Below are 25,388 nucleotides of genomic sequence, written 5' to 3' on the forward strand. Positions count from 1 at the left end.
CATTCTGTTCTATGAACAGACTTGAACAGATGTAGGAAAGACAAAAACCAGGCATTATGGGAAAAAGAGGGAAATGACAGATTGGCACAGGCAGATTCTCATGAGCAGAAAGCTCTACCCTTGCCCAGACCCTCAGGACAGTGACAGCCAGCTGGTGTGCCAAGTGACAGGCACTTACCCTCTCCAGCGTCCTCAGTGACGATGGTGAAGGTGGCAGTCTTGTTGGCGACTCCGTACACCAGGCCAGGCCCATATGCTGACACGCTGCCGCTATTTGGGTAGTTCACGTAGAACTGGAGGGGGCTCTCTTTAAGTTAGCAGAATGAAAAACAAGGGAAGGGACGGTAAGAGCACATCTAGCTTGCAGGAGCTGGTGACTCACTAGCTTTAAGACTTTGCTTTTTGTTGGCTTCAGTTCATTCTTGGTCTGGATAATAAATCCTGAGGGACTGATACAGTAAAGCTCTTTGGGGGCAGGGAGTATTATATAGCAGGCACTTAATTAATGCTCACTGATTGAGACTGGAAAGCCTATCCAGAGATACAAAATAGTGACTCATTTCTGCTTATGCCCTTAGAGCTGCCCAGGGGTACTGGGAGGTGACTTTCCCAAGGTCACAGTCAGTAGGCATCAGAGGCAGGGCTTGAACTCAGATCTTCCTAAATCCAAGGATACCCCAATAAATCAGAAGTCTCCCTAGTCTTGAATTATTGGGCCTTATTCCCCAAAGCATGAAGAAAGATGAAGTTATGAATAAACCTGGGATTGGAGTGGGCCTTTGGCACAATTAGAGAAAAATGAGAAAAAGAGACAAGGTTGAGAAGAGCAGGCAGGAGGTGGGAAGCAGGTACCCCAGTGGCCTGGATGTGCTCTACTGACAATATACATTTTAGCAGGAAATTTTAGAGAAAATCCCTTAGCGTTTCTCTGGGGCATCCTGGGACATCCCTTGCTCTTTGATTCACTCTTTTCATCTTGGTTGCCACACTGGGCCCGCCAAATGAATTCAGTTCCATGTATTCTCTACCAGAATCCAAGATATGGGTCCGTGGAGGACTAATGAGGTCAGTCACTGCTTGGTTTTATAAGGATATCGGCTTTATTTGCAAAACCTGCGGTATTTCAACTCCCCTGGGTCCCTTAAGAGTTAGTGATTATTAGCACCTGAACGGTTCCAAGCCAGAGCTGCCACATAGTTGTCCATGCAGTAAAGCCAAGGCCAACTCACCAGGGATGTGGTTCCCCATGTACTTAATGTGCATCTCATGCAGGCCAACCTCAGTGGGTGCATAGCGAACAGTGACGGTGCCATCTTTGTTGTCCACAATCTCAGGGGTGGCTGTCTTTCCGGAGGGCATGTGAACCTCTCCTGTGGAATACAACAGAGACAGACAAGCGAGGCTCTTAAGTGGATGAACTCCAGCTGTTTTCCTGGAAAAGGCGGATGCTTTGGCTTAAGAGGCCTTTAAAACCAGCATTTTTGGGTGTCCTGAGCTGAGCACTCATCATTTAAACATACAGCCTAACAGGTTGCCAAGTCCCATATAATGGGAAGATGGCGGCCAAATTCCCCTCCTTGGCTCTCACAGAGAACAGCAAGTGTCTAGTATAAGATTTATTCTAGAAGTCTGTGTTACATCAGGGGTGTTATGTAAGAACTGACCTGAAGATAGCCTGACTTAAGCAGGGCTTAAAAGAAATGTCCATTTTTAAGTAATAATGATAATGATGAAAGTAATAATAGCTAGCATTTATACAGACGTAAAGCGTGTCAAGCTTCCCTTTACAAAGGGAATTTCCTTTTATCCTTCCAATAGCCCTGGGAGGTGGCGGCTCTCCTTATCCCCATTTCACAGTTGAGGAAACTTGGGCAGAGAGACTTAATAGTGACTTTCCCAGAGTCACCCAGCTAGAAAATGCCTCAGGCTTTGGATTTGAACTCAGGCCTTCTTGATACTAGGCCCAACGCATCACCTAGTTGTCATTGGTCTTTTAAAAGAGAGTCACCCTTGCAGACCAGCCACAGCCTCTATAATAAAACCAAACTTAGAGGGGTTTGGATTTACCACAGAGGAAAGAAGGGCTCATGGGACATCCCAAGCCACAGCCCTCTGTATCTTCTAAGGGGATGTGTGAAGGTGTCTGCTGAGGGTCTACCTCATCAAGTATACAGAAGTCAGCCTAGCCTAGGGGATAGGAGACGTTGCCAAGGGAGCCAAGATACCGTCTAAGAACTCAGAGAGAGAAGGCCCAGCCCCAACATGCACGATAAGAGATAGACCTGATTATCTTGCTTACCAGTTACTTCTCCTTTCCTTACAGCAAAGGGAATGACCAGGTCAAAGGGTTTAAATCCCAGACCGTTCATGTCACTGACAGGGACATAGGCTTCTTCCGTCACCTAGAAACAGGATGGGAGAGGAGTTCAGGCAAGGAGGAAACAGAAGCAACCTGGGGGAAAGCAAGAGCGGGGGGCAGAACAGCTGGTAATTTTGCAAACCAATTAAATGGGGGTTGTGTTCTCCAGAGCAGAATGCCACCCAACTGAGGAACAAACAGAGTGCAGGGGCCACGCTTCAAGGGTTTGGGGGCTCAAGTGTGCCCAGCTGCTAGGACTACACACTTCCATTTTGTTTGTAAAATTCCCAGCAGTACTCAAAGGCAACAGGAGAAAGAGAGAGAGAGAGAGAAAGTGAGAGAGAGAGAGAATATGTGTGTGTGTGTGTGTGTGTGTGTGTGTGTGTGCGTGTGTGCGTGCGCAGTCTTACACCCAGCAGGAGGGCGGAAGCTCGGGGCTCCCCACCCCTGTATCTTCAGCGTGGACACAGACTTGTGATTAATATGATTAGACGTGACCAATGGTAACTCATGGGGCGTGTGCTATGAATTTAGGCATCATTAGAAAGCGACAAGGACAGATCCCAGAATGATTCAAACCCTTCTAAAAAGCTACCGATCAACTGGAGAGATACATGAACAGACACACCAGAGGGCTCAAGCAATCCCAAGAAGCAGGCTGGAGGTGGTCTGAAATGAAGGGCTACATGAGAGGGAGAAATGTGGAAAGGGGGGGAAACGGTGAACCCAAGGGCTGTAGCCAGGGGGACATGCATTTACCGGCGCCTCCTTCCTTACGGCAACGTCATCATCTGTAGCCTGGTTAGTGGCAAATGGAGATTAGTTGGGTATTACAACACAGGGTACTCCCTACTCAACAGAAAAAAATCTAAGATCCTCCCTAGCAGGGAAGAGTAAACCTCATCCTTTGGGGTCGGACTAGAAACAGTGCCTAAGACGTGCCCAGCCCATTTCTTATTTGCCTCTACCTAAGGGACTCCTCCCCCCATCCCACATCTCATGGAGATCATGACTGGATCAGAAGTTGTTACTGTGAGTTTTTAACTGGACCTGTAGACAGACTTAAGAAATCTGTAACAGACTATACTCCTTTAATGAATTCTATACATCTGTATATATGTGTGTGTACTTAAAGCTTTGGGGTTTCCTTGGCAAAGAACTGGAGTGGTTTGCCATTTCCTTCTCCAGCTCATTTTATAGAAGAAGGAAACTTAGGCAAGTCCAGTCATTGTCAGTAAGTGTCTGAGACCAGATTTGAACTCAGGTTTTCCTGATTCCAGGTCCAGCTCTCTTATCCACTGCATTACCAAGCTGTCCCAGGTTCAGATTCTGGCTTTGTCCCTTCCTACGCTGGGCATTAGTTTCCCCATCTATATACTGTAGAGGCTGAATCAGCTGATGGTTCCTTTGGTCCCTGCCAGCTCTAGATCCTTGCCCAAGTTCACAGGGCAGGACTCCAACCAAGATCCTATAGGGCCGTATCCACCCCCTTTCCCCTGCACTGTCCTGGAAAGATCAGTAAGTATTTGAGCTCTGAGCAGCCCTCTCACAGCCAGTGACTGACAAGTTCTGGAAGCAAGGGGCAGCAAGCTGGGATCCAGATGGTCCCAAGCACCAAGCCTGTATCAGATCTGAATGAGCTGTGATAGTGACCACTAGAGACTTTCCTTACAGATATGAGAAGTTTTCATCTGTGGCTTCCAGGAGAGGGAGCCTTAGTTCTGGATGGGACACTTGTTCAGATTCCCTTATCTTACAGATGGAGAAACTGAGGCACAAAGAGTTGAGACGCTTTGCTCAAGGCTACCACTAGTGACTGGCAGAGCCAGAATTCAAACAGATTCCCAAACCACTGGCCTTTCCACCACAGCACACTTGAAAAGTCAGTGGAAGGAGATCCAAGATTACCATTTGGCACCTTCTCACTACTGCATTGTTGATATTTGGTGATCCAGGATGGAAGCATAGAAAAATTCCAGTACCACACCTGCCTTAGGAACTGGGACTGGTAAATCTGAAAATGTACAGAGAGGTTCCCTTGTTCCCTTTTTAAGTATATGAGTATTTTAAGTATTAAAGTATTTAAGTAGATAAGTATTTTTAAGTATAAGTACACTAACAATTGTGCTCATCCAGTCTTCAACTTTCTCCTAATTTTATTTGTGATAATCACCCAAGAGAATGAGAGAATTCGATCCACTCACCCTCTTGGGTTCAAATCTCACCTCTTCTGCTTACTAACTCTGGACCTCAGTTTCCTCATCTGTAAAACTGGAAGGGAGGTTAGACTAGATCGATCCTGGGGTCCTTGCCAGGTCTAGATTCAAGACCCTATAACCCTTAGCTTCAAACATGTTTCTTTGGGCAGAAGAAGATGGGGAAACCTTCCATGTGCTGACTCAGGCTGATCTGCCAGATGGAACACTGGCCCCCCCCAAATCACTGCTTTCTTTTCTTGAGCATTCAAACGATTCACACAATCTCTGGTCATCACTGGCAAGCAAAGTGTCCACTAGCTCCTAAGCTGCTATCCCTCACCCAATGTCCACCACCAAATCCAAACCCAGCCTCTCCAGGTAAATTATCCTGAGAAATCCAAGTGTTTGAGTCATGATTTTTGAAACTGCTCCTTTAAATAAGCTAAGGACATTACCTGTCAACCTTTTCTCTGCTGCAGAAGGAAAATGTCAAAACGCAAAGATATCAAGAGAGGACAAGAGTTTATGTACCTTAGACCTAAGGTACCACCGGACACCCCCAACAACATAACAAAACCTCTAGCAGGACTGCTCAGTACCTGTATGGCCAGGCCAACTGGATGGCACTTCTGGGCACCAGCACAGCACAGAGAGGCCCAAAGGGGACATAAATATCATCCTATATGTTATTCCTGCCTTGAGAACCCAGTGACAGGTCGGGGACACCCTTCATGTTCTAGGTGAGGTCAATTCTAAGGTTAGTCTTACCATGACAGTAAAGGGGCTATTGGGAATATCCACTCCCCCAAAGCGCACATAGATGACATAGGTGCCAGGCTTTGCCGCCGTGTAGAAGATGTCATAGGTGCCATCCTCATTCTCGATGACCTCTGCTTCTACTTCAGTGCCATCAGGTGTCAGGACTGTACAGGTCACCTTCCCTTTCCCTGCAGTCTTGGCATCGACCACAAAACCAACTTCCTCCCCAGTTTTGACAGTGGGTGCAATTCCAGGGCCTAGAAAACAGTTGAAACCAAGTTTGCAGAAAAGCTAAACCACATCATGGCACGGTAGGCGAGAGCACTTGACCTGGAATCAGGAAGAGTTGGTCACAAGCTTCCTAGCTGTGCATCCCTGGGCAAACCCTTTGACCTCTCTGGGCTTCAGAAGCCTCAGCTCTACAATGGGAATAATAACTGCACCAACCTCTCAAGATGGGTGTGAGGATCAAACAGATCATGCATGAAAAGTACTCTGCCAGCTTCCAAATGCTAGAGCACTGTCAGCTATCACTATCACTAACACCATATACCCACAAAGCAGCATTGTCAACATCGAGAAAATAGCTACGAGCCCCCAGCAGGGTCAAGCTTGGCCAAAGGTCTTCCCAGGTGAACTGCTCAAAAGGCTCTGTCTTCCATTAAAGAAGAGGCAATGTGGTATAGAGGAAAAAGAGCTGGACTTGGAGACACACAGACATGGGTTCAAATCCTCACTCCAACTAGTGCTGACCATATTACCTTGAGTAAGTCACCTAACTTCTGTTGAGCTTCCACTTTTTTCAGACAACAAGCACTGTAGGAGCTCATTGGATGAGTGTAGCTGGGGGAGGCTTTGTAGAAGAGTTAAACTTGGGCTTTTAAGGGCAGGCAGAAATATTAGTTAAAATCAACAAGTATTTTTAAAATACCTACTGTGTTCTAGGTACTGTGTTAATTGCTGGGATCTATCAACAAAAGGCCTCAAAGACCTCATACTCCAATGGGGAAGACAACATGCAAATAATTATGTCCATACAAGATATATACAGGAGGCAGACCGAGGGAAAGCAATAGCACTAGCCAGATGTGGGACAGGAAGGGAAAGGCCTCTTGTCAAAGAAGGAAGCCGGGGAAGCTGGGAGGCAGAGGTGGCAGTGGAGGGCATGGGCAACCACAGTGTTTTCAGAGGACGGTGACAGACCCACCCCATGGGACTGTAAGGTCCTTGAGGGCGGGACTGTTTTATTCTTTGCATTTCTTTTTCCATCGTAGAGCAGCACTTGGCATACAGTAGGCACTTAGTAAATCCTTGTTCAATTGGGACACATAATTCATGGAACAAGTTAAAGCCTAGAAAGGATGGTTGGGGCTAGACTGGAGGGCAATGAATACCAAGTTAAAGAATCCAAAAGTTCCATAGGGTACTCAGCCAGTCAAGTTAAAGAAGGACACTTTATTGGTGCCTCCTGTGGACCATCATGGCATGCCAGTGGGACATGGGGTTGGGCAACCTTTCTGAGAACCAGTTGAACTCTGTCACATCAGAAAAGGTCACCCACCCCAGTGATGCATGAAACTGTCTCCTAAAGAGCATTGAGGGAGCAAGGCCTACGTTGCTGAAGACTTATTTCCAGGGTTTCCAGGAGTCACAGACGTGGATATAGAAGGAAGCAGAGAGGCCATGAAGACCAATCTCCTCATTTTACTTAGGAGCATTCAGAGGCCAGGATTAGTGAAGGGATATGCCTTCTGAGTTTCTAAGTGGCAGAACAAGAAACTGAACAAAGCACTCTTCCTTAGACATCAGAAACTAGAGGGTCATGGAACAAATCTGTTAGACTAGAAGCTCTTGGGGGGCTGGCACCATTTCCCCCCACAAAGGGCCTGGTATACAGCAAGTACCTAATAAATGTTTGTTGAACTGAACTCCTGGAGGTACCTTTTCTTGGATACTAAATATATTGACAATTAGGCAAGTGAAAAGGTAGACTAAGGTTTGGAAATTACAAGAGGCTACCTACCTGTCTATCTACTCTATTACTGATGCACGCTCAGGGACATCAGTTACCAAAAGGAAGTGCTCTGACCCAAATAGATCAATGATCACATGGGAGGTTTCTACATCTTCGCCTTGGGTGCACGCCCCACATCCACCTTTAAGTAGTTCATCTTCCTACCTTTGGCTGGACAGTTGAACCACCCCATTTACATGCTAACCCAGGTGCCCCAATATGCCCTTGAACTTTATGAAAAGCTAAAAGGCTGCTGCTACCCCTCGTTTGAAATGAGGCCATTTCAAAAGTAAGTCTGGGGAGGGTCCCCATCAGCACCACCCAACCCAATTAGAAGCTCTGGCCCAGAGAATCCTACTCACCTGTGGCCATGCATTTGCTAGCATCTCCAGTCTGGGTGGCCCGAATTCGATAAGGAGAAGATGGAATGTTATCCCCACCATAAGTGACCCCAATCAGGTAGCGGCCCGTCTTGTCAGGGAGGTAGGTCACTGCATAGGTACCATCTTTGTTGTCATGAACATTGGCTCTTTTGGGCTTTCCTTCTTGGTCCTGGGCGTCACAAGTACAATGAGATGAACAAATTCAATCAAAACCTACAGGAAACCTACATAGAAAACATTGCCCTCTCTAAGCACTCAGTTTAGTGATCTTAAAAAGCAAATTAGAGAAGACTTTTCGGAATCATTTTTGCACAGAGGAATGCTTGGGAGAAAGGGTGAACCACTGTTCCATATTCTCTTCTGAAGATGAACTCCATACCAGATATACAGAGCAACAACCCAGCCTGAAAAACAGATGCATCACACCAACAAGGGAGATGGTAGTGTAGCAAGAATAGCACTAGACCAAGCAAAAGACCTCTGTCCAGTCCTAGCTCTCCCACTTCCCAGACCTTTGGAAATTCACTTAACCTCTCCCATGCCTCAGTTTCTTCATCTGTGAAATGAGGGCAATGGATTAGATGTTCTCAAAGGTTCCTTCTAGTTTTCTAGGATTCTGAGTGTCATGGATTGTGAAGGGAGCAGGAAAACCAAGAGCAGACAACTTACTGTTATCTGGACAGCAAGGGGGCCGATTCCTGCTTTCTTGGCATCAACAGCAAACTCCACAGGCAAACTGGCTGGAACCCCATAGGAGCTGAGGCCAGGGCCGCTGGCAGTCACTTTGCTAGCATCATATGTGGGGAGGACCTTGACCTTAAAAGGACTGAATGTACGGGAAGACATTCCAATCATTACACATCTACTCAACCTCAAGGGGAGTCATCATCTCTTCTCAGTGACAAGCTTTAGTCAAATAACAAAGCCGACAAGGGGAATGACAGTAGAATATCTTTAGCAAGCGAAAGGTAAGTGAGAGGATCTCAAGAGTTATTGAAACTGAAGGATCTTCCCCAACTGAGAAATGACCAAAAGATAGGGGTCAGTTTTCAGATGAAGTCACCAAAACTATTTATATTCACATGGAGAAATGCAAATGAAAACAATTCTGAGGTGCTACCTCATACCTATTAGATTGGCTAATAGGCACGAAAAGGTAAATGACAAATGTTGAAGGAGATGTGAGAAACATGAGACTCTAATGCACTGTTGGTGGAGTTGTGAACTGATTCAACCATTCTGTAGAGCAATTTGGAATTATGCCCAAAAAACCATGTGTACCCTTTGACCTAGATCTGTATCACAAAAGAGATAAAAAACAAAAAGGAAAAGGACCTATACATACAAAAATATCTACTACAGCAGATTGTTTCTGGCAGCAAAGAATTCGAAGTTGGGGGGAAACTCATCAATAGGGGAATGGCTGAACAAGCTGTGGTGTGTGATTACGATGGAATACTATTGTACTATAAGAATAATGAACAGGAATTTCTCAGAGAAACCTGGAAAGACTTGCATGGGCTGACACAAAGTGAAATCTACTGGGTACAAAGGTACACAAAAAGGTAAGATGACCAGCTAGGAAGGACTTGGCTATTCTCAGATACACAACAATCCAAGACAACTCTGAAGGACTTATGATGAAAAATGCTATCCAACCCCAGAGAGGGAACTGATAGTGTCTGAATACAGACGGAAGCTTACTTTTGCTTGACTTCCTTTATTTTTCTTGAGTTTCTTTTAGTCTATGTTTTCTATCACAACACGACTATTATGTATGTTTCACATGACTACACATGTACAACCTATATCAAACTGCTTGTCTTCTTACTGAAGAAGAAGTCTGGGGAGGGAGGAAGGGAGAAAATTTGTAATTCAGATTTTAAAAAATGAATGTTAAAAATTGTTTTTATATGTAACTGGGGAAAAATAAAATGCTAAATATATATAAGTGAAACCCCAAAGGATCAGTCAGAAACAAGGAGTCAGCAGATACCCGTTAGCTGGAAAAAGCCTAAGAAATTAGCATCCTTCATGTGGTATGACTGAGCTCATCGGCCAGCTGTCAGCTTAACTTTGTCCTCAACAGAGGACAATGTTTTGAGAACACTAACTCTACTGAGTGTCTCCCTTTCTTCACTCTCTTCTTAACCCTCTGAAATAGGACTTCCACCAACACCACTCAGAGGAAACCGTTCTCTCCAATGATATTCTCAGGCCTCAGCCTTTTTGGAGCTCTCTGCCTTATTTGAAGGTGTCCATCACCTTCTCCTCCTGGCTTTTCAAGGTTCTCTCTTCATGACACTGATCTCTCCTTCTCTACCTGTCTGGCCACTCACTCCTCCATCTGCATGGCAGGATCTTCATCCATATCACATTTACTACCCATAAGTGTCCCCCAAGGCTCTGTGCTGGGTCCTGTTCTTTTCCCTCTACACTCTCTCTTAGCAATCTCATCGACTCCCAAGGGTTCAGTTGTGTGTAAATTTTCAGATCAATTTATCTGGCCCTGGTCCTCCCCTAAACCCCAGGTCCATATAACCAACTGTCTTCTGGATATCTCAAACTGGATGTCCCATAGATATCTCAAACTCAACACGTCTAAGAGAGAACTCATTTTCTTTCCACTCATCCCCTTTTCTCTTCCAAACTTTCATATTACTTTTGAGGCTACCACCAACCTCCTTGCTAGGCACACCTACAACCTCAGCATCTTCCTTGATTTCTTACTTTCACTCACCCAACACAGCCAATCCAATCTGCTGCCACCACCTAAATTCAAGGCCATGTGGTCTCTCACCTGGACTACCAAAATAGCTTAATTGGTCTTCCTGCCTCAAGCCTCTACCAGCTCCTATGCACATTACACTCAACCATCAAGAGGATTTTCCTAAAGCACAGACTGGACTATACCACCCCCCACTCAATAAATTCCAGTGACTCAACATGACTTCCAGGATCAAACATAAAGTCCTCCATTTGGGATGTAGAGTCCTTCACAAGCTGGCTCCTTATAATTTACTTCCCTTCACCATGAATTCAATGATTCAGGTATCTGCTGTCACTCCTGATTCCATGCATTTACACCAGCCATGCTCCATGCTAGGGACACTCTTCCAAATCCCACCCTGCCTAGGCTTCTTCCACATCTCTGCCCAGCCTGGGTGCCTTCCCTCAGATGATTTTCCATCTCTTCTTTCTCTATTTCATATGCTCCTCACATAGACTGGTAGCTATTTCCACATGCCTCCCTATACAGAGTAGAGACCTTCTTTAGTCCTGCTTTGCATACCCAGAACTTAACAAAGGAATGAAAGAGAAAAAGCGTGCTGCCCTAAGAAGCAAAGAAATACTCAGAATAACTGATGATGCAAAGCAGAGTGAACAGGACCAAGACAATGGGAATGGAAAGGACAACAGAAGATATCTTCTTCATGACCAAGTCTGGAGGACTTCTTTACAGAGGGAGAGGACCAAGGGTGTCTACACTGTCTGTCTTGCGTGATGTGCCAGTTACTTTCAGGGAACCGTCTTTTCTTATTCTTTGTTACAAGGACTGGTTGTGTGGGGAGGGGAGAGGGAGATCCACATGGAGTTGAGTGTGACGTGAAAGCCATCATTATCAATCTTTTTTTGACGTAGGTCACAAAACAGAGACCCACTAGGCATTCCCTCCTAACAGGTCCAAAGTCACAAGCACTTGGAGTGGTATGTGCAGAGAACTGTAATTCACCTTGGTTGTAAAGGGTGGAAGCGAACCCGGGGGATCGAGGCCTTCCTTTACCTGTGTGGAACATCTTCATCAGCATACTTGACAGAGAGCATGTAAGGTCCTTCCTGAGATGGGGTGTAGGTAACAGTGTGAGTGCCATCTCCGTTGTCCACCACAGTCACTGGTTCCACCAGGCCTAGGGACAAACAGGACGGCTCTGAAAAGGGCAGGGTCATGGACCTTCCCCCAACCCCCGGGCCCAGGCATGGGTCAGAACAAAGACTCCATCTGAGTACAGAGAAGTGCTTTGTGCTGACCAAGCAAGACCCCTTCTAGCAGGACCTGGACATGGACCTGGGGGTGTACAGCCCCAGGGCTTCCTGAAGCACAGGGTGGACAAACAACTGTACTTCCAAAGTGAGCCACTCTAATCTCAGTCTCTCCTGGAGGACTCTTAATGAGACAGCTTTTGCTCGTCCGGGCACATGAGAAATACGAACCATGGTTAAGGCAATCATGCAACCATAAAGTGCTTCAGCATTTAAAGTGGGTTAGTATAACTGTTGCATGCTAACTCTGAGGCTTCAAAGGGCAAACTCTCCTACTAAAGTAGCAGGACAAAAGCGCCTGATGTCCTTTCTGAGGCCTCCTTTCAGGAAGGTGCATTGAGATCACTACTAGGACAGCAGCACACAAGGTGTGAGTTTGGAGTGGGGGGAAGTTTCTTCTTACATGCAGCTTAAAGCCCCCAGAGCAGTCAGGTAAAAGCATCTCTAAAGCGGCCCTCTTAGTAAAGCAGGTATTGGTCGCGTTGCAGGAAGCCAGACCCTATTTCAGAAAATGGCATAGCCCCTGCTCCCTGCCCAAGCCTCAGCCACCACTGTGCAACGAAAGGAACCACTCAGCACATGATAAGAGTTAGCCAAAGCAGAGCAAATGAGCATCAGACAGACGGACGGAGAAGCCACATGCAAGTGCAAACCTGTCTCATTAATATTGCCCTGCTGGTCACCTCTAAAGAAATCTGAAATGGCTTTCAGGGGGCTGCGTCGGGTCTGGGAGTCCACCTCGTCTGCTGGAATTAAAAAGGTATTACTTGAGGATACTGGCAGAAATCAGACAACGGTGGAGTCGAGCACTCCCTCCCCTGCCCCTCTTCCTTCCTCACTACCACATCATATAAGGTTCAACCTCTGATGACTTAGTGGGAGAGGCCAACTCCAGCCTGACCCCTCAGTCCCTCCCTTCAGGTGTCACCTCTCAGGCTCTGGGAGGTTATGCTTCTGAGGAAGTGCTGTCATCAAGGGCACTGGAAGGAAGAGGGCGGACACGGGCTCGCAGACCATTGTGACTGTAGAGCCGAGACCTCAGGAAGAACAAATCCAGCAAACTCCAGAATGGGAGCGTCTGGAGTTACTGGGAGAGATGTGCCCCAAAGAAGACTCTGCCATCCACACACAAAAGGAAAGGCTTCAGACTGCTTTCTCTCTCTAGGCCAAGAGGAATAGCCTGAGCTGTCACTCTATCTCAGACCACTTCTCCCTGAAGACTTGCAGAGCTGGGCCACTTACCAGGAAGACATCTCCCTGACTTCCCTAATGGATGTTTCTTTAGAGAAAAGGGAAGTGGGCCCTGCTCTGCTGAGGACCCATTTCATCTTGGATCTAATCATCTCCTAGCACCTTCTAGACTTAGCCAACTGCCTGGGATCCTGACAAAGAAAGTGAATGCCCATGGTCCCGTGGCCAAGAGGGGTCAGAGGCTGGACCAGGACCCTGCACTTCCTGATTTTAAGCTCTGGATTGTGTGATGCACGCTCCCCCATCACAGATCCAGACTGACTGTGTGTGAAATCAGCTTCCCCCACCCCCAAGGTCCAAGAAGCTTCAGTTCAGTCACATAAAAGGACCAAGTCTAAGCCCATTTCCCCAAAACCCTCTGTTCTCCAGGTCAATGGAGCGAATTAGCATGTATGGTTAATTGTAGTACCAGCCACAGCTCTGGTAACAATGTGAGCCGTCATCACATATGGAGGCCCAAGCACCCCCAAAAAAGGATAGGACTAAAAAAGTCACCTCAATCTACCTCCAGACAAGATGGAAATGCAATGTCTTCTAATCCTTCTCTCAAACTCAAGAGATAAATCCCATAGGCCCCAAGCCCAGGCAGCTCAGAAGGAGAAAAGGATCTGGCTTGAGTATTGGCCTAAAGGAGATTAAGACTATTCACTGAAGCCTACCTACCAAGGAAAGGGATTTGAGAGTTTAACTGGAATCTCTGATAAGCTCTTGCAAATAAATAAATTTTTTTATTTGGTCCAGACTTTTTTTTTGGTCCAGACTTGTGATATCTGGTGAATGGCACACATCCATGAAAGAAACTCCCTCTACCAATACCAATCAGCAACTTACAGTGTTATCTTGGGAGCTGAGGTTTCGCAGGAACTTCCCAGGAACACAGCCAGGATGTGTGAGAAGCAGGCCCAGAACCCAGGCCTACCTGACTGAGAGCAGCCCCCTGTCCACTTAACCTCTGTCTCACCATACGGACATATAAAGAGAAAAGGAAGAATGGACTGACTCACCTCTGGGTCCCAGCACCAGAACTTCCAGGGGGGCGAGGCCAGCCTGACTCGTGTCCACAGTAAAGGACTGCGGCACTTTGGCCCTGACTCCTGTCCCCAGGCCAGGGCCAGCAAGCTTGACTTTGCTGGGGTCAACGATATCTTTCACGGGGATCCTGAATGGACTGCCTATAAGAAAACAAAATAAAAACCACACCATTATTGAGCCCAAACTGGAAGCTGGAAGCCTTGGGTGTTCACTTGGAATAAAAATCCTGTCACACCCTTCTTGCATTTCTTAGGTCAGTCAGCCTCTCCCACCTCTTTCTGTGAGGTCTCCTAGGCTTCACATCTCACTTCTGAGATGAAAACCTGGATAGGAGGCTTCCTTCCTGATGGTGGCAAGGAAGCTGGTTCTTTTTATTCTCTGGGGCAAACAGTCCTTCCTCCCCATCATCTTGCTGCACAAGGGACTGACTCACGTTGACTTTCCCCAAGTTCTCTGAGATGCCCCACCCCTCCTGAACCCCCAACAACTAATGAGAGAGAAAAAAGAACATGGGGGCCATCCTGCAGAAAGAGGGTTCTAGATGAATCCATACCTCTGCCCTCACGCCCCTGGGATGCCCCCAGGAACAGGTGATTTTCTTACAACTTAAAAAAGTCATCTACCGAAAAGAGCCTCACCACCAAGAGACAGAATTAGACCCAAAATCCCAGCCACCCCACAGGGAGGCGACGGCTGACAACTCAGTTTGGGAACTAAGCCCCGGCCTTGGCTCTCTGTCAATCCAGGCCTAACATGAGCTCCATGCAACAAAGTTAAATTATAGTTAATTGTCATCGGAGCCGGGGTCTGTTTACTCCACAGCCAAACATGTTTAAAACTGAGACTCTGCAGGGTAAATAGCAGAGATCTCTCTGAGAAGCACGGGCTTCCATTTCCCAACTGGGGCTTGTCTGGAAGGCAGAGTGGGGGAGAGGCATCTGCTTTCTCTATCAAAGGAGATCCACAGCAATGAATGAAGGCTTACCCACAATCCACTTTGGGGGGCTACCGAAGCAGAGAAGCCCACTGTTCACTTACACTGTGGGTGGGAGGGACAGACACACTAAAGACACAGTCCTTTCCCTTGAGGAGCTTATGGTCCCTTAGGGGATATGAGACACAACAATGACCATCCAGGTAAACTGATGAGAGCCAAAGTGATATTGGAGGCCTGCAGCAAGTTTGGATTCAACAGGCAGCACTGGGACCTGGCTTTGCCCATTTATTGGCTTATAAGACGTCTCTTTATGTACTCACTAGCAACCAAGCTCAGGAACCTCAAGGGCAGGCCCCAAACCCAAGGCTTCTCCTGGTATCTGTGAGCTTCAGGTGGATACCAGCCAAGCAGCAACCAGGGATGAGCCATAACATTCAGGGTTCAAATCTCAGCTTTGCCTCTTGTTTGCTGGGTGACTCAGGACCATTAGCCTGACCTCTCTGGCTGGGTCCGAGTCAGTCCTCATCTATAAATGCAGAGGTGGGACAAGACAGCCTTGCAGGCCCCTTCCAGCTGTGGGATTTCCTGTCCTATTATTATCTCCGCGCATCTGATCCACCACAGGAGAAATGCACACTGCTTCGCTTGCCCGACAATTCTCAAGGCTGCCAGTATGATAAAAACCTCAAAATTAAAGGTAAATGTTTAAACACAACCAGTCATATAATAGTCACCATCAACTGGACAAGCATTTGCTGTGGGGCTATGTGCCAAACACACTCCACCAGGCACTATGGGGGGAGGGGGAGGCAAAGACAAAGATTTGGAAAACAGCCCCCATCCTTGAGAAGCAAGTCTAAGTGGGATCAGCGCCTAACGTACTGGATTTGTCAGGAAGACCAAGCCTGAAATCCAGCCCCAGACACTTACTCACCATGTGACCCTGGGCACTTCTGTCTGCCTCAGTTACCTCCCCTGAAAAAATGGCATAACATTGCTTACTTCCTAGGGCTGTTGTAAGGATCAAACGAGACAAGGAGAGTGAGAAGCTTTGTAGAGCTTAAAGGACGATATAAATACTAACTCCTCTTATTACTAGCCAGGGTAGTCTCATCAGCTCCCAAGGGTTCCATTATCTCTAGACAGGATTCCCAGATCCATACATCCAGCCCTAGACTCTCTCCTGAGCTCTAATCTTGCATCTCCAACAATATAGTGGACATTTTTCATTGCATATCCAATCCATCGGCATCTTAAATTCATTATTTTTCTCCCTAAACCATCCCATCTTCTGAACTTACCTATTAATGTTGAGGACAGATGCCATCTTCCCACTCCCCCAGGCTTTCCCTTGACCCCTCACACTCTCACTTACCCCTCATAGCCAGTCCAGTGCCAAATCTTGTCACTTCTCCCTCCACACTCTCTAATGTACATCACTTCTTTCTACCACAAGTCACCATCTCAGCTCTGGCCCTTACCTCCTCTCACCTGGATTACACCCTTCAAATGTCTCACTGCCTCAAGTCTCTCTCTAAGTCAATCCATTCTCCACTCACCTACCAAAGTGATTTTCCTAAAATGCAAGTCTGACCACATCACCCTTTACCCTCACTCAATAACGTTCACTGGCCCCCTATTACCACTAACATCAAATATAAAATCCCTGGTTTGGTACTTATAGCTCTTCACAAGCAGACCCTGTCTTACTTTTCCAGACTTGGGTCACAGGACCACAGATTTAGGGCCAGAAAGGCCTTAGGAAGCATCACGTCCAACCTCCTCATTTTACAGATAAGGAAAATGAGACACAGAGGTTGTGACGTTTGCCCAAAGTCACACAACTAAGAAGTGTCTGTGGAGGAATTTGAACCCTGCCTCCCAGCTGAATGCTCTATCCACTGGGCAGGGACTTTCTCTAGGCATTCCTGAATGGTCCTTCCAGTGAGATTTCTTTGACTGATCAGTACGACTGTACACATTGCCTTAGTCAAGGAGTTCTCTCTTCTACAATAAAGTTCCCTGATGTCCTAAGGAGTTAATTGAATGTCAGCAACAGCTCCCACAGAAAAATAAGAGGCCAGACCCCCACGTAAAATTTCAAATGCAAAATGCTTGGGAGAGTCAAGCTTAGTGTACAGCTGGACCAACACCTGGAAAATGGATTCCCAAGCCAAAGGAAACACTCTTTGGGGTGAGGCATGACAATACTCTTCCCTCAGGAACAGGGAATATTAGAGCAGCTCTGCTAAACAGTCAGTTGGGGTTTCAGAGCACAAAGTCTTGTTTTCATAAAAGAAACTTTGTATTTGGCCTTTGAAAAATATCTGGCTTCATTTCATCTTCAGCAGGCTTAGCAGTCAGCCCAGTACACCCTGGGAAGGAGAGGAATAGGGCGGGAGGGCAAAAATAGAGATGGTCTGCTACAAATAGATGGATGCTGGCTACCCAGAGGTCATTAGAACAGGGAAACAGGCAGGCTGTCAAGAAATCAGCCCACCAGATCCATAAAGGAGTTTCTTTTCCTTCCTTTCTCTTCTCCCCATACCCTCTGCCATGCAGTAGATAAGTACTTGGGAACAAGACTGACATTAAATCTGGGTTACAGAGTTTAGACGGAGACGCTCTCTATTTACAGGCACCTCTAACAAGCAGCAGGCAACTCTCTGGGCTCAATGCACCAGCCAGCGGTCAGCTATAGAAACACACCTGCATAGGTTTGCTTTCAAATCACATCTTATTATAACCGCTGTCAAGTGTTCATAGCAAGATAATAATTTAATTAACTGTTAGGATCTGTGTTTCTTTAGGTCCTGGAATCTCTGAACTCAAGGATGTTTGGTTAACCTGATACACCTGAACTGGAATCATCCTCTATAATATAAAAGGTAAGCAGATATCAGAGTAGAGGACTGTAACCATCACAGCCCAACAAACAAGCCCAGAACAGGAAGCCAGTAAGCCTCCTAGAACAGATGAGCAGCTCCTTAGAGACCCAGCTGTCTAGTAAGTACGTCATGGAGACCTTGGAAGAGTCTTGATAGACCCAGGCAAAAAAAAAAAAAAAAAAAAAGCATTTAAAATGTTGGCTCAGCATTTCTTTGAACTCAATGCTTTGCTAAACAAAAAGCGTCTGCTTTATCCTGTGAACAAAGAACCGATTCCCAGTGTGCTCTTAAAATCGGACATATGTTTGAAGTCATTCTAGAATTGGCCCTCAGAAATGCCCCACCTCCTTTCCATGGTTCACAAGTGGGGACTTTGGATGATGAATCTCACACACACACACACACACACACACACACACACACACAGAGTCAGTGGGCTTAGCTGACTGTTTTCCTCATTATTAAAAGGGTGGGCAGAACGATGATCAAGAGACAGAATATTCAGAAGTAGCCAATATGAAAACTTAAATTAAGGAAGGACAGACAGACAGACACACGAACCAATCCCACCTGAGAATTGCCTCTTACCAGGTACATGCTCATTTCCATAGGTGATATTGACATCATAATCTCCCGGCACAAAAGGGATATACTCGGCACTACAGCTGCCATCTTTATTATCTTTGCAACTTATCTTCGACTCGGATGGTCCCTCCACAGTTATTCCAAGGCCCCCAATTCCTGCTCCTCTGAAAGGGGGTAGGAGGAAAGGAAACAGTCAGTACTCGGTTCAGATAGCTTTTTCTGTCATCACTCCCATTTTCTTTACCAACCACAGAGATCCCAAGGGTCCACCTGCTTGGCCATTCTTGTGCCCCCTCCCTCTTTCCAGCACCACCCTAGACGGAGTATCATTAAGGGATTCTGCATAACCCCGGTCTGTCTCATGAGTCTTTATAAAAAACTTCAGGCTCTCTTCCTTGGGGCAGGAGATGTTTTTTCCTTCAGTTCCCAGTACTAAGTCTCTTTCTGTAGCAACAAAGACTGCCCTAAAGCCAATAACCCATCCTGACTTCTTGGGCTCACATTATGTTTCTGAGAGCTGTCCGTGGAGGCCTCACAGGTTTCCCTTACCTGGTAACCACAGTGAAGGGATTGGGCTTGTTAGTAAAGCCTTCCTTTAGCCCAGGTCCTTGGGCCTGCACTCGGGATGGATGGCAGCCTTCAGTGACTGCCACTTGGAAGGGGCTATTGGGCACAGGCACATCATCGTATGTTACTTCCACTCTGTGAATGCCTATTTAAAAAAATACACAGACATCGAGTTTGGTCCTGAGCAAGATAAGAGAAAAATCTGCCTCCATCTTAGCAGAGGTAGAGAGACGTGTTTGGCAGGACTACAGATATGGAACACAGTACATACTGTCACATTCAGTTGGCAGGCTGATTCATTTTCCTGAACTGCATTCAAAAATTTTTTTTGTTATAAGGTGCTGAGCTACAATGGTAGAAGGAGTTTTCCCACCTGAAAGTTCCCAATATCAATAAAACCGTGGCTTCTTTCCCAGTAAGGAATGGTTCTCTGGGTAGGGAATGGGGAAAGGACATATTCAGAAATGAAGACTGTTTTGAAAATATGTCAACATTTTTTAAAAAAAATAATACAACCATTAAGTATTTTGGGTAGCACAAAAATGTAACATACAGAGTCAACATTGGGTAGTAGACAGAATGGTGGACTTGGATTCCAATCCCAATCCTGATATTTACTAGATGAATAATAATAGGCAATTCGCCACCTCTCCAGCCTTGTTTCTTCATCTTTAAAATGTAGCTGTAGACAATAATACCAGTACTGCCTGCCTCACAGGGTAGTTGTGATAGAAGACCTAATAGATAAAGCCTCCATGTGAATGTTGTTCTAATTATTAACAGTCAGGACAAGGTCTGGACCCTCTGATTGAGTTTGGTAAAGGGAACTCCCAAATGGGGAAGTCCCTCTGCCAGTGGAGTTCAGTACCTTCTCTGCAACATGTCTTATCTGAGAAAGTCACCTAAAGCAAACTCCTAAGTGTGGCAAGAACCCTATTAAAATGTAATTGGGAAATGTTCCATAAAATAAGTAAAAATATAATGTGAAAACAGATAATGTTAGTTTGTGGTTTTCTATAAGTCAATATTTGGTCTTTGAACTTGACACCAGTGGCTTAAGGCACCAAGAGGTTAATTGCCTCACCAAGGCTCAAGCAGACGATATCTATCAAAGACTATGCAGGGTCTACTTAGCTCCAAAGCCAGCTCTTTATCCACACCACCATGATGGTTTTTTATTATTTTGTTATCATCATGGTTATCCTTAATGGTATCATTATTAAAAGTCAGTGTGGCCTAATAGATAGAGGGATGGTCTTGGAGCAAGGAAGACCAAGCCTCAGTTTCTGCCTTTGACATAGAAGGACCGTGTGTCCGCGAGCAACCCACTTAATCCCTTAGTCTCCCAGGCAACTCTCTAAGGCCAGAGTCCTGAGGAGCTGCCAACCTGCATCAGTGGAGGGAGTTTCTACACCAGGAAGTCACAGTTCTAGACCAATATATATATACATATATATACACACATATTATTATCACAACCTATTATATTATTTAGCTGAAAAGGAAACTGAACAGAAATACAGACTAACTACTTTAGAGACAGCACAAAATGCAGAAGCATCCCTCCAAGCCAGGCTTTCGACTCTCCCCAAGAGTCACTTTTCATGTGCTTTCTGGAAAAGATTACTAAATACAAAAGGCCTGGGTCAGAGTCAAAAAAATCTTAAGATCACTGGCAAAAATAAAAAACAAACCCCAAGACCCATCAGATCTGTTTAAAACACGTTTCATTTTTGTCAGGACTAGAGAAAGCCAGCTCACCTTTTTCAAATGGTGTGAACTCAATGTCGTAGGTCCCATCTGCATTGTCTTTGAGGAGGTAGTCCGTGAAGGCCCCGGAGGGGTTGGCTATGGTGGCTTTAACGTGATCCCCTCCAACCTTCGTCAGCGGGCGGGAATCCACCGTGAAGTTGGTTGTGGCTTCCCGAAACACATCTGCAGAACAATTGTAAAGCCATCAGGGTCTTGTGAAGAAAGAGTCACAAAGACAGCCACAATCTAGTTATCATCAACATATTTCTGTATATTTCTGGGTGGCCCAGTGGATTTTGGAGCCTGGAAGACCAGAGTCCAAAACTCGGGTGTCCTGGGCAAATCACCTAACCTTCCTAGTGCCCTAGGCAACTCCTTGAGACTGAAGCTGCCAAGAAAGCACTAAATCACATGGGGAGAAGGAGCTTCTGCCCTTGGGAATGTCTGGTGTCAGTGAAATCCCAGGTCTAGTTCTATCACCATCTAACCAGCAGAACGAGGAATGCCAGGTCCCACATCACTTAGTACCATTCAATTCTCATCACTGACCAGACCCAGAAATAAATCCCAAAGTCCACATGTATTGCTGCTGAAAGCCATTTGCCATAAGTTGCTATTTTACCCAGGAAACTAGATTTTTTAAAAAAATGTCACCAGTTTATGTTCTGACGAGAAGCCAGGCCTACACATGTGAACATCTGCTAATGGCTGTATTTCTAGTAGGAGGAATGGAGAGCATTCCCTTACCTTTGCCTTCAATTCCAGGCCCATAGACTTTGACTTTGCTTGTATCTACAGCCGGCTCCACCTTGACCCGGGCAGGGAAAGTTGGCACTTGCTCCCCTCCATAATTCAGGCTCAGCGTATACATGCCCGCAGCAAGAGGCACATAGGTCACAGCATAAGTCCCATCTTTGTTATTCTGAATGTGGACATCGGCTTTGACCCCAGCATCAGATACAGCTTCCATGCCCAAGACCCCATACCCAGCCTCAGAACAGTCTACATTCAGGATACCAGCCTCTCCCACTTTCCCACGTTCAAGCCCGGGGCCACTGGCCACGACCTTGGAGGGATCAAAGGGCATTTCAATGTCTGCTTTAAATGGAGAACCAGGAATGTGGACCTCTTCAAAGAGGATGTTGACAAAGTATTCTCCAGGTTTCGTTGGAAGGTAAGAGACTGAACAGGTCCCATCCCCATTATCTGAGCATTCGATTTTGGCTTCACATGGACCTTCTACCGTCAGACCCAAGCCACCTGTGCCAGCTCCTTTGGTATCTATTGTGAATTCAGCAGGCTGGCCCACAAAACCACCTTCAAGTCCAGGGCCATGGGCTTTCACCTACAACAGTGAGGGGAAAAGGAAATTATTCTGCTTGACTCTTGTCAGTTCAGTATTAGTCTCATCACACACAACCTTTAGCAAGGTGTTCCAGCTCCATCAGACAGCCTCCTAATGGGTCTGGGTTAAGGACTCAAGCACACAAAAGAGATCGAGTTTTATAGGCAAGGGCAAAGAAAAATGCTATGTCCACGAACTGGAATGAATAGTAGGAAAGAAGGACCGCATTATGATGCCAATATCCAAACTGCCTATTGACCAAAAACCACAGGGAAAGGTTCGGCCACTCTCACTGAGCAGCCAGGTCCTTTTCCAACCCCCTTTCCTTGACCCCTCCTCCTCCATTCCAACTTACTAAAGCAGACCTCAGGGCCCATAACGCCAGGGTCTGGGGGTGCAGCCAATTGAACAAAACACATTATTTCAAGGCTAGGTCTTCACATAATCACCAGACTAGCTCCCTATAAAAAATTTTTTTTAATTATAAGCTTTATATAAAATATCATACAAACTTGCTTTGAAATAAACCATATTTTGCAAAGGTTATTTTTGGTGAACAGAATGGCATTGCTTCTTAGTTTCACTCTGTCTTCCATCTGTCCATTTATTCGCATTAACTTTTCTTCTTATATAGTCAGAATCAGGGTCTCTTCTTTTTCGTTGTTTTCTATTTGATGTTTTCAAACAGAACCCCAGAACTGAGGGACCTTAGCAGTCATCTGGTCTAAGCCACTGTGAGTCCAACAACAAGCAAATCGTATCTGATAAAGTTGTTTACTTGGTAAAAGGCTTTCTAGATTTCCTTACACACTCACATGCTTTTACTTTCATTACATTATAACATTAACCCACAGCAATTTATTTAGCCAATTTTCTACTGCAGGACATTCAGGTTGCTTTGAGGTTTTTGCAATTACAAATAATTCTACTATTAATTATCTTTGTTTCTTTAAAATAAAAGACCTCGATTTGCCATCATAAGAGTATAACATTCCCAATAATGTGATCATCTGGGTCAAAAGTAAGGGTATTTTTTGTCATTTCTCTGATTACGCCCATTGAAGACGATCTTGGCAAGGTTTTTCCGCAGATTTCCTTTACCTCATCCTCTGCAACAGATGCTGAGACATAAATTAGAACATTTTCACGGTGTCCTTTATGTTTGTGCTCATTCATCAAGGACACTAGTACCCCATGAAATGAAAAAGAATGCAAGTTTGCAAAGATGGAAAAAATGGGAATAATCGATACTGGGCACCGTGCCCAAGACTAGGACACGAATACACTACAGGTAGAGCTGCAAGTTGGTCCAAACATTTGAAGAAAGCAACTTGAAATGAGGCTTTTAAAAAGAGTCACAAGATTAAAATATATTATTACTTTTATTGAGAATTCATCTGTCTGGAATTTTCCCTTCCTGATCGTTCATCAGAATCTAATTAAGGATTCTGTAGAAAGTCTTCTTTATACCCATGACTGTGTTTGAGGCTTGTGAATCCTATGCTTTTCATACTTGTGTCTAGTTTTGTTGTCATTCCTTTGCCACGTCTAAGAAAACTGATGACGGGTCACAGTAAGGTATTATTTATTCTTTCTTGACCCCTGGAAGATTTTTGTCCTTGTAACGCTGTCATTTAACAAATTTGTGCCTTGAAAATCCATAGGTGGGATTTCTTTGTGGCCCTCTCCCTTCCGGCGTGCTTGATCACGTCTACTTGGAAATGTATTTTTAATAGATATATAATTAGGTCCTGGAATCTAACCCTATCATGTCTAAACTTCTTTTTTCTCCTTACTGGTCTAGGATTCTGATCAATCCAATGCTTGTATCTTTCACTTTCTATTCCACCTCTCATAATTTGGTACAAGTAGGCATTAGTTGCCTTTTAAGTCAGATTATGGCCAAGGCCTTTTCTTCAATTTTATTTCTATTATTTACCAATTTTGGATTGTCTTTATTGCTTTCTGCCTCATTTTTTAATATTTTCATGTACTTGAATACTACTTCGGATTTTTTCTAATTTCTCTAATCAATTCTCATTTTACAGAATATTAACTGAATTTTTAATGTCTTAATTTATTTAATATCTTGTTAAAAATAGCAAAGCATAGTAGAGAGAAGGCAAAATCCAGAGTCAGAATGACTGGAGTTCAAGTCCTTCCTCAGATACTTACTGATCCTGTGACTCTGTGGTACCATCTTGGAACCTCAGAAAAAAGTTGGTTGATATCCTAACACCTCTAGCAATTCTCTAAGGCAGCAAACTACAAGACACTTGCTGCTCGTTATTGGTAGAGGGAATTTCCTCACTGGGAGCTCCAAACCTCTGAACTATATCTACCTTATCCTTTAGTATTTCTTCTAACAACTGAAAATCTGATGTTTCAACATCCATTTATCAAAAAAATTTCTGCTAAACCTGAAGTTCTGCCATGCTATTCTTGGGTCATTTTTTGCCCCAAAGAAACTTGGCTTCTTTTTTCCATTCAGGAATCACAGTGGTAGAGTAATAGTGATGTCCATCATTTTGGCAATAAGGGCAAGTCTTCAGAATAGGGATGTAAAATGTGGTCTCCTAAAGGACGACCATGGGAACTCTGTGCTATGAGCTACAAGCTAGAACTTGCAGCCATGGTGATGGATGGTCATCCCAAGTGGTGCAGAAGCCAGGGAGGTATGTAGTTAGCCCTTGTGGTTGCACACTGGACTAATGCCCATTCCATGGGTGCTGCAGGTTGTAGCTGGTCATTCAGCAAGGGTGGAAGGCCAGGTCAAGAAACAAGTTTGAATCCTGCCTCAGACCTTTACTTGCTGTGTAATCTCTCTGGGCCTCACTTTCTCCTAGGTGTAAAATTGGATAAAATAGCATCTATCTCATAGAGCTGAATTGCTTGGCAAAATTTTATCCACTGTTGTCATTCCGTTATTTTAGCCATGTCTTACTCTTTTGTGATCTCGTTTGGCTTTTCGTTGGGTTTTTTTTTTTTTTTGGCAAAGACACTAGAATGGTTTGCTGCTTCCTTCTCCAGCTCATTTTACAGAGGAGGAAGCTGAAGCACACAGGGTTAAGTGACTTACCCAGGGTCACACAACTAATAAAGTAAGCCAGACTGAACTCCAGAAGATGAGTCTTCCTGATTCCATGCCCAGGCCTGGCACCATCTGCTGGGCCACATTTGGCAAACCTTTAAGTGCTATGTAAATAATAGCAGTACTAAGTAGTCTGTATTTTCTCTAAGCTAGAAGAGCTTTTCATCAACTTGGACCAGCCTGAAG

General features: G+C 45.2%; 1 protein-coding gene across 6 annotated transcripts in view; it reads right to left on the reverse strand.

The window, feature by feature from the left end:
* FLNB (filamin B) overlaps window positions 1-25,388 on the reverse strand; it is a 157,339-nt gene that overhangs the window by 27,391 nt on the left and 104,560 nt on the right. For 2 of the 6 annotated variants that reach the window (XM_072598836.1, XM_072598833.1), the window contains exons 21-34: window positions 21,514-22,111; window positions 20,776-20,949; window positions 18,997-19,159; window positions 18,451-18,611; window positions 14,010-14,177; window positions 12,408-12,500; window positions 11,498-11,621; window positions 8,383-8,539; window positions 7,693-7,882; window positions 5,326-5,573; window positions 3,119-3,157; window positions 2,300-2,402; window positions 1,230-1,370; window positions 179-307 (exon numbers count right to left, since the gene is read on the reverse strand). In XM_072598836.1, coding sequence (XP_072454937.1) covers window positions 179-307; window positions 1,230-1,370; window positions 2,300-2,402; window positions 3,119-3,157; window positions 5,326-5,573; window positions 7,693-7,882; window positions 8,383-8,539; window positions 11,498-11,621; window positions 12,408-12,500; window positions 14,010-14,177; window positions 18,451-18,611; window positions 18,997-19,159; window positions 20,776-20,949; window positions 21,514-22,111 — 2,488 coding nt within the window. The remainder of the gene's footprint in view (window positions 1-178; window positions 308-1,229; window positions 1,371-2,299; window positions 2,403-3,118; window positions 3,158-5,325; window positions 5,574-7,692; window positions 7,883-8,382; window positions 8,540-11,497; window positions 11,622-12,407; window positions 12,501-14,009; window positions 14,178-18,450; window positions 18,612-18,996; window positions 19,160-20,775; window positions 20,950-21,513; window positions 22,112-25,388) is intronic. The other 4 variants (XM_072598834.1, XM_072598837.1, XM_072598835.1 and 1 more) reach the window with 4 other exon arrangements.

The sequence above is a fragment of the Notamacropus eugenii genome, chromosome 3 (assembly GCF_028372415.1).
Source record: "Notamacropus eugenii isolate mMacEug1 chromosome 3, mMacEug1.pri_v2, whole genome shotgun sequence".
Classification (NCBI taxonomy): domain Eukaryota; kingdom Metazoa; phylum Chordata; class Mammalia; order Diprotodontia; family Macropodidae; genus Notamacropus; species Notamacropus eugenii.